Raw genomic sequence first — 10,262 nt, 5'->3', positions numbered from 1 at the left:
AACTATAGGTCACCATACGGCCTTCAACAATGAGCAAAGCCCATCACGCACAGGCAGCTATAAAAGGCCCCGAAATGACAATGTATAACAATTCAAACAAGAAATGAACGAAAAACAAATATGTAACACATAAACAAACGACAACCACTGAATAACAGCTAGGCTCCTGACTTTGGACATATACATACAGAATGTGGCGGGGTTAAACATATAAGCGGGATCACAATCCTCCCCTAACCTGTGACAGTGTTGTAACAGTACAATATAAGAACGAACTATGAACATCAGTTGATAAAGGCTTAACTCATCAAATGGATAAAAATGCAAATACAAGTGGACGAGGCCAGGTACTTGTACATCACAATAACAAAAAAACACTATAAGTCATATATAGATCTGAGAGTACTCGCAGATACTGACAGCTAGTTCAAAGCCACTATAACAACTAATAAAAAAAATCATGCAACTAAGACTAAATTGTCAATCAGTACACATCCAATGGATTTAGTTAAACGACGTCATAAACAGTCAGAGAAAAGCATGACGTAGCCTTTGCAGTGCCAATTAAGATACCGGTTTCGACAGATTGTAGATCAATGAATGTACATAGCAATAATACTGATTTAGTTTTCTTTTGATAAAAAAATCAATATTAATATCAATAAAAACAATATTCAATGATCTAATTACAGTGTTAAAAACCATTAAACCATAGAAAAAAACGTGAACGGTCTTATCTATAGAAACAAATAAAAATCGGGAAGCGAGAACACTTATAAATGCACCACATCAACAAAAGACACTTTATAACTACAGTAAATTTGAGTTCGCTTACTTTGGTTTTTTTTTACAGTACTGAAATCATTTAAAAGCTATAAGCATGAATTTTCCAAGGAATTTTCACGTGAAAACTGCGGGAAAATAATCAGCTCAGAATTATAGTAGTTTCCCTTGATTATTTTCACAATAACCTTTGACACGTGACGTACCAACTTCAAAACTCCCAAAAAAACTAAGTTTAGAAATCTGTTATTGGTCCATGCAAATTAGTTGTTAGGTCAAATGGACTATTCAAAAATGAAACAGAACGGAGCGTGGAAAGGGGAAGATATAATGATGAATTTGTTAGATGGTTCTTCGGATTCTGACCAGGAACCTTTGAATTTACCACCACTGAAGGGTAAAAAAACAAATAAAAGGTATGTACATTACATTTACCATGGAAAAATAAAATAAATAAAAGCAATCTTTGAATATTTGTAAATAATCATTCATTTATTGTATCATCTTGTATCATAGCAGATATGACCCACGGGAATGATACGTGTTGATAAACAAAAGTTATTTGCCCTTTGATTCTATATTACCGTAAATATTCTAATAAAGAGATTTCTAAGCGAACTCGATTTCTAACATATGTCTCGACTTGACAATAATTAAAACTTGTTTTCGCGGACACCGGGGACTCCACTGTATCTCAATTAATAACTTTAAGTTAAACTGAATTGAGGATTAATTTTGAGGGTGTATATTAACAATCTTACAATTTGATCGTTCACATTTATATTTTGTATTATATCTGAAGCTAGTAAGAGAATAAAATTGAGAATGGAAATGGGGAATGTGTCAAAGAGACAACAACCCGACCAAAATAAAAAAAACACAACAGCAGAAGGTCACCAACAGGTCTTCAATGTAGCGAGAAATTCCCGCACCCGGAGGCGTCCTTCAGCTGGCCCCTAAACAAATATATACTAGTTCAGTGATAATGAACGCCATACTAATTTCCAAATTGTACACAAGAAACTAAAATTTAAATAATACTAGACTAACAAAGGCCAGAGGCTCCTGACTTGGGACAGGCGCAAAAATGCGGCGGGGTTAAACATGTTTGTGAGATCTCAACCCTCCCCCTATACCTCTAACCAGTGTAGAAAAGTAAAAGCATAACAATACGCACATTAAAATTCAGTTCAAGAGAAGTCCGAGTCTGATGTCAGAAGATGTAACCAAAGAAAATAAACAAAATGACAATAATACATAAATAACAACAGACTACTAGCAGTTAACTGACATGCCAGCTCCAGACTTCAATTAAACTGACTGAAAGATTATGATTACATCATATGAACATCAGGCACAATCCTTCCCGTAAGGGGTTTAGTATCATACCATCATAACATATATGAGAAGAACATAACCCGTGTCATGCCAACAACTGTTTTTAGAATAAATGTGTTTAGTTCCGACGCAAAGACCTTATCAGTGACTCAATATTAACGCCAAAATATGCAATCTTTAATGACTTGACAACAGTATCGTAATTATATCCCTTCTTAATAAGTCTATTCAAAGGTTTTGTAAGTTTATGAGGTGAATACTGACACCTTTGTGCTTTATAAAGAATATTTCCATAAAAAATTGGATGTGAAATACCTGAACGTATAAAAAGTCTGCATGTTGAGCTATATTTACGAATGATGTCTTTATACCGATGATAAAATTTAGTAAATGTTTTGACTAGTTTGTGATAACGACATTTGACTTTAAATGGGCCCAGGGGGTTATTGGTTTTTTTTTCAAAAAAAAAAAATTCTGATTCACCCATTGATGAAAGAAATATTCGGTTCAATTAGGGGACAAGAAAAAAAAAATATTCTGAATCCAGATTTGCCTGAAAAAAAATCCGACTCAACCAAAAAAAAACGCTTGAAGTTAAATAGTTTTTCCCTTATTTGCACATTCACCAATATAGATAGATTGATATTGAAGACACACTAAACAGTAGAACAAACTTTCAGATCTAAATTTTCAAGTGAAAACTTTTGAAAGGAGAATTTAGTAGAGTATCACAAAAAAAACTATATCAGAGGATTTATGTCGATCGTGAAATAAATGAGTAAAATTGAAATTTCTATTCATTCTGTATTTTGACTTTAGTGAATATTTAAAAAATAGACAAACAGGAGGTGATTGACAACAAATGTTCAGGGATCGCGTGATTCAATAAGGGTAGTGGCAGATCCAGAACGTTCCATTAAAGGGAGGGGGCTACTCCAGTTATGCTTCAGTGATTCCCTTTGTAACCAACTTAATTTTTCCTACGAAAAAGGGAGGGATGCGGCCCCTCCGAAGTTCCCTTGGATCCGCCTATGCAGGGTGACAGAATTAAGTGTCAGTAGGATACAAAGTATTAACGATAGCTTGGCATATGTCTCCTTTAATGAAGAGTTTTCATTAAGACTATTACCTATCATAAAGATAAATGGTTTATACATGTAAACCCTTCTTACGGACATTGCCTCATTTATTGTGCATCTTATCTTGCATCATTATAAAAGTTAAATGAATTACGTACCCTTTTAACGAATTTTGTCTCAGAAACTTGTTTGAAGTACATCGACTATCGTAGACTTTGTTCCACACGCACTCAGGTCTGGCTACATTCAGTGATATTGTTGGCTTTTTTCAAATCTACCTCTACCCTTTTTTATTAGGAAAATATGCGTCATTTTCATCAAATTGTGAAATTTAAAATAAACCATGATTTTGACTGAAACTTCAATTTACAGACCCATTTTCAAGAGTCAAACCCTGCTTTAAAATAAGACCCCATTTTGTCATTGATGATACATAAATAGACCCTCAAATGTGCACATATAGTCATTTTAGGCAAGACAATTGTTTAAATGAGTGGTTTTCAGTTTGTATTCATGCACAATTACTACTGAGACTACACTGTTTTGTCTTTTGGGGAATAATTTTAAGCCATTTTTTTCCAAATTTGGATTCTTTTCCAGGGGAAAAACCATTTATTCTCCACTAATTTAAGGCAAACAATATCACTGCAGTTCTAGTTCCGATCTGCATGCTATTTTACACTAATAGAAAGATTTGTGTTTATTTGTTCCAGTGGAAATAATATTTTTCATTTGGAACTTCTGCTCATGACACTGGGATGTCGTGGGATAGCACCAACTAAGATTTATCGTTACAATACTGAATTGTTCATGTCTTACGATCAATCATACTCGCAAGTTTGTTTGTGAAGCCGTTTCCTGCATGGTCGCGGCAAACCGTGGGCGAGAAAAAGACGATCGGCCCAGAGTCGTCGTAATCTGTTCGGGTAGGGTGACATATCACAGCTGTTTTAAAAGTTATAGACCTAAATAATTGGGGTTTCATTAACTATTATAATAATGAAGCTGAAATGTGAATTATTAACAAGCTTGAACGAACAGTCATTATAACAGCCATCATTTGATACACCCTTATTTACGTCAGCTGTTGTTAGTCTTGAACGCAAGCCCTTGGAACTTACCAAAACATTTGCAGATGCTATTTTCTCGATTTTATTGTTTATGTAATGAATTTCCAGTATATACCATTCTGCATTATGTATGTAAGGGAGCTACCATGTGATTTTTAAGTTGGACTAGGATGATATTTGAAAAAAAAGGCAGGACAGGAGTTTTAGTTAAAAAAAAACGCAGGGCAAAGATTACAATTAAAAAAATTGCAGGGAAAAATGTCCCATCCTTGCCCCCTCTCTCCTAGCTCAAAATGAAAAAGTAGCTCCCTAAGACTCATTAGACGTAATTTGAATCTTTGATCTATTACAACTATAATCACGTTAATACTCAAGTTTGGAAATCAGAAATGGGATGTTAAAAAAGCCCTGTTTAAATTCTCTAATTCAGGCCTCTTGTACAGGTTATCAAAGTATGAACAGATAAGCAACGTCAACCTGAACATGAATATAAGTATGTGTCTGAAACATATAATTGAGTGGTTTTGGTTTCCATAATATCATATACAGAAAATAAGAGTCGATGTCTTATAATGGTCCGTCAGTGTCCTCCGAATTTCATTTTTTTTGTTATGTATTACATAGATTCTTTGATTTTAATATAGATTATATCTATTATTTTCAGAAAGAAGACACAATCTTACAATGTACAGCCTAATACCAGTGTTTGTGATCTGTGTTCCCTCGTAAAGATTATAGCTGTTGTCCTTATGATCAGTTTATTGACTTTACTCGGAGTATTAACCATGTTGTTATATGAACAGTTCGGTGAAATGAGAAAAACCCTGGATTCTGGTAAACATTTCACGTACTTTACTTTATTGGTAAATTCTTATCATGTAACCTGCATATAATAAGATACATACTCATAGCCTGGTTTCGAAAAATACTCTTTTTAGGGACCAGATTATGGCAAGCACTCATCGTAGGGCTTGAATTGTGGTAAACAATCATTATAGGTTTTGGATTCGATAAATGTTATCATAGAGCCTGGATTCTGTTTTATATTCATCATATGACATGGGTTCGATAAATACTCATCATAGGGCCTGGATTCGATAAATACTCTTCATAGGACCTGGGTTCGATAAATACAAACCATAGGCACCAAATTATGCTAAGAACTTGTAATAGGTCCTGGATTCTTGTAAAATTTTGTTAGGAGGCAAACACTCGTCATATAGTCCTGTACTCTGCAAGTGGTCTCCATTGGCCTAAATTCCTTTATTCAGAAAATGTGAAAAACTCATATTACAGACTAGGGGAATGGCTCTGGTAGCATGGATGGAGGCGATTTTGTAAAATTATGAACATGTTATGATAAAGGGATTGAATTCATGTAATCAGTCCTCCTGTATTATGTAAATGGGAATTGAATCAATCACTTCTCATGTAGTATATAAATGGAGATATAATCATGTAGAAATACTCATTCTTTGTTGTGTGATTTGGTCTGGATTCAGAGGCGGATTTAGGGGACACCCTTTTCTGGGGAAAATTTTGTTGCTTATATAGGGAATCACTGAAGCATGACCGGAACGGGCCCCCTCTAAGGCAAGTCAACGGGCCCCAACTTATGAAAAATTATGGATCCGCCACTGGGATTCTACTATTAAATTACACATAGTTTATTATATAAAATTTCAATATTATATACTATCAAGTCCAGTACTTTGTGTCGGTTTACAGGTTAGTATCAAGATGTTTGAATCATTTTATGAAATTTTTGGGATAGTTTTAGTAACATTTGTTAGATAGTTTCCTTTCAGAAATGACGGATATATGTGATATAGAAATATACAGAGTATGAAATCCCCGGCATTGTCCGCTATACAAGCAGGCCACCATTTTAATTTTAGAATTCACGATTGACAGAATTCAAATACGTAATCATTCTGAAAGATAAAATTAACGAAAAAAGGATACGATAGAACGACAACCAGGCTTACTAAAACATAAATTTAAAGACTACTTGTATTAAATAAACAATACATATTTCACATCAAAAGCTTGTAAGTAGACAGGTTAAAGGGGGAGTTCCTCACATGTTTTAATATTGATTGTTGACATACTGTTATCGACTAAAACTTATTTCTAGTTCTCTACTGATCAAACATGACCCACATTTGGCCTAGAACTTATCGTATACTTCCTGAAACTATTGGTGGTTGAAACGAATTTTGAAGGGAACTTTGGTTAAAATTGTATCCGACGTGTATACAAGTAGTCTTCAAATTTATGTTTTTGTAAGCCTGGTTGTCGTTCTGACATATGTTATTTTCGTTAATGTTTTTTGTTTCTCTGTATCTTCATTGACGTTAAGAATTGAAATTAACCTCAATAACCCTTAATTTTGTCAGTCAGCCATTGTCCCGTGGTCTTTTTGATAACATTAAGATTTCAAACTGAGGTCTATTCCTCAGTAAATGTTCTTGATAGGTCCCAAGAATATATACGTCTGTATATCGGATACTATTTACTTTTATAAATTGTGACTTAAATGGAGAGTTGTCTCATTGGCACCGTCATACCACATCTTCTTATATCTATAAAACCAAAACAGAATATTAAAATGCCACAAAGATACACTATAGAAAGTTACACAATAAGACTTAAAGAACATTTGAAAGATTTCTGCTTCAGCATATTAACTTTCCACCACAGATTAGTTTTAACTAATGGGATCATCCTCTTCAAATAAAGATTATTTATTTTATTTATTTATTTTATTTAATATTGTTTCTATGTCGCAAGCATCACTGTGTACAACAGTACAAAGCACATGTCAGTTTATTCTCATGATAAGCAATCGATGGGCTTATTGTACCATATATAGCATCAGCATACCTAAAAGTATGTGTTTCATATTGATAACAATTGACATTAGCCTTTGCTTATTTGTTATTAGGCAAAATCATATTAATATAAATTAAACAAATTAGGTGAGGAATTACTCCCTTGACGCACACCATTCCTGATGCGTAGTCTCAGGTTAAACTAAGTTACTAACGTCACTGCCATAATTAAACTATCTGTTCTTTTTATGGTTTTTTTTTTAAGAAAGTCCAATAAATTAATATTATAATAGAATAACAAATTCCATACAATTAATTAGAAAAGAAGTTCAATATCTTATCAATTCTGAATTAAACCTGTGGTTCTATATCCTGAAACATTTATAGCACTGTGATTTTAATCTTTAGAATATTATTTTGTTTAGTTATGAATCTGTATTTGCTCTGTTCAGTTAAAATTTTGATCATTATATTATGTTTTTGTATAAGTACAATTTAAAACTTAAAAAATCCAACAAACTTAGTTAGTACCTACATTACAATATGTACGGTAAATATTTTAACCAATGGAAAAGCTCATACATCATCTCATCTTGACTATTGTTCAGTTAATTAACTTCCGGGAACCTGTCAAGTAAAAAAAACAACGTTCATGTGGACTTCCCTGAAACAGGCCGATGGAGCCACAAAATAAACTTAACGTAGAATTCCAACCTTCAAAGAAAATGAAAAAACGCCGAGAACTAGACGCATTAGTTTGTAATGGGAAAGTTCGCCGCAAATCAAAAAGTGGTCACGAACTTCTTCGCACTGAAAGCGAATCATCAGAAATTGACGAGTTTAGCATTGCTGCACAAAAGACTTTATTTAGAAAGTTAGTGTAGACTAACCATTATAATTTCAGATAAGTTCCATATCCTTCCTTGCAAGTACTCTCTACACAGAGACAACTTTTTGGGGTTTAAAATAGTTCATAATTTCAATCATTAAGGTTTATGTACCCTTCTGACAAGTTCTGTAGCCATTTTTGTACTAATTTTTCAAACCTCAATTGTATCAAAACTACAGATATAATGAATAATGGAGATAGGCCATTTAGAACATATTCCAAGGGGAAACTTGATGCAAAGCACTATTTTTTACTGTTTCATTGCAGTTGATGGAAAAAGAGGACTTTGTGGCAAATAAATCAAGATTTTTATAGAAAATCCACGGCCTAGCGCTTTACTACAGAGATTTTTGTTATAAAATTTGAAACATATGATAAATTACTCACTTGATTTTCTATGATGTGCTAGTGTTTACTTTTTACCAAAAGTTCCTAAGCAACCTGTAAATTCCAAACACCTCGTGCTGAGTCACTAAAGTGGAGCGCACCCTAAAAGGTGTACTTGATTTTGGCCATATTTATATTTGTTTTAACCATTAACTACATTTATAAACTTGTTTTAAGGAAATCAATGCTAGCACTGCATGCAATAATCATATATCTATCAGTCATCAAATTGCCAAATATGAGAGTACAAGGATAAAGGCTGTGGATTTTCTATAAAAATCTTGATTTATTTGCCTCAAAGTCCTCTTTTTCTATTAAATGCAATGGAACAGTAGAAAATAATGCTGTGCATCAAGTTTCCCCTTGGAATATGTACAAATGACCTAGCTCTATTAATCATTTTATCTGTAGTTTTGATACAATTGAAGTTTAAAAAGTTCGTTCAAAAATGGCTACAGAAGGGTACATAAACCTTAAGGTAGCACTACAGTCTAACAATGATTTTTTGAAGATATTTTTTTTATCACATAATTTTGAAGTTAGTACTATTCTGCACAGTTTGTAAAAATCCCAAAGTCATTATCATATCACAACAGGGAGTAAATTGATAATTGACTTATGTAAATAAAAGCACATGGTAATTAATCTAAATATATAGGCATTTGGGAGGGGCTAATATGTCAATCATCAGTTGATGCCAGTGTCCAGCTGTTAATCCCTGACCACAAGATAAATATTGTAGTCTTATCTCATTGTTTTGCAACCAAAATAATTTATATAACAGGAAAGTGAACAGAGAAAAAGAAAAAAACTAAAGGGAAAAAAATCTACCAAAAACGAAAAAAAATACTATGGAAAAGAGGGGGAAAGTATTAAAAGCCTCTGACTGCCTGTATAAATTTATTCCCTTGGTCTTCTTCATTTGAATACAGTTTTATGCATTTTAACTAACTTTCATTTTATGTGTAATTTTTCAGTTCCATATTTAATATAAAAAGAGGAAAAGTGTATTTTCAAGAAGAGGATGGTCTAACTCTTGATCTTTTTATGAACATGTTTTTTATGCACACTTTTAATGTTCTGTAGCTTATTTTAGACATAGTTTATTTCCTTTTTTAAAATTCAAATGAAAATTATTCTTTATATGTAGAGAATAATGATGTTAAACATTGATTACATGCATCTGGTCAATCATGTTATTCTCTTATCTTAGACTGTCTGGAAAGAGGCGGAGCTTTGTCTATATTTAATTACTACATTATAGATGTTGGTCAAATCTGTGACGTCAAAACTCCCGCCAAATGCCAAGTTAGTGTTGGACAGTTCACATATAATGCAAAATTTACAGCATTAGAGCATCAAAGACCCAAAGTGTGTGGTTCTATTGACATAGTAATGGTATCAGAACACTCCTGGGGTGTTCCCAGTTGAATTTTTGTATTTATATTGACTTTATAGAGGTTCTAAGGGGAAAATTCAGTTTTTAGGTCATTTCTCAGAACAATTTTTCATGAGAATTGTAATGAAAAAATGAAAATAGAAACTTTATGGGTACCCCCTTTGGTTTGACTTTGATATATATGATTAAAGGGTGTATTTTCTACAATACTGTGTCCCAGATTTTGGATAATATGCTTCTAAATGAATTTATAGGTCTTCAAAGATGAAAGGTGAAATGAGGTTTGGAACCCAGCAGTTAAATCAATATATCTTCTTACTGGAGGCATATATCAAAAATCTAAGACACGATTTTGTTGATTTTATTTGGTTGATTAATGGGATGAAAACAAATTTTTACTACCATTTGACATGAATGTGCCATTTTGATCCAAGTTGGAAGACCACTTTTTTGGCAATTAATGAGCTATATTTTGAGATTAAT

General features: G+C 33.0%; 1 protein-coding gene across 2 annotated transcripts in view; it reads left to right on the top strand.

The window, feature by feature from the left end:
• Window positions 1-976: 976 nt before the first annotated feature.
• Window positions 977-10,262, top strand: part of LOC134696225 (uncharacterized) — a 32,477-nt gene continuing 23,191 nt past the window's right edge. Inside the window, exons 1-2 of one of the 2 annotated variants that reach the window (XM_063557913.1) lie at window positions 977-1,199; window positions 4,935-5,104. In XM_063557913.1, the coding sequence (XP_063413983.1) occupies window positions 1,063-1,199; window positions 4,935-5,104 (307 nt within the window). In that variant the 5' untranslated portion in view covers window positions 977-1,062. Of the gene's footprint in view, window positions 1,200-4,934; window positions 5,105-7,691; window positions 7,979-10,262 lie in introns of those variants that run through there. The other variant, XM_063557905.1, reaches the window with a different exon arrangement.

The sequence above is a fragment of the Mytilus trossulus genome, chromosome 1, assembly GCF_036588685.1.
Source record: "Mytilus trossulus isolate FHL-02 chromosome 1, PNRI_Mtr1.1.1.hap1, whole genome shotgun sequence".
Lineage (NCBI taxonomy): Eukaryota > Metazoa > Mollusca > Bivalvia > Mytilida > Mytilidae > Mytilus > Mytilus trossulus.
The sequence above is the reverse complement of the archived record's forward strand: the minus strand, read 5'-3'. Positions and strand labels throughout refer to the sequence as shown.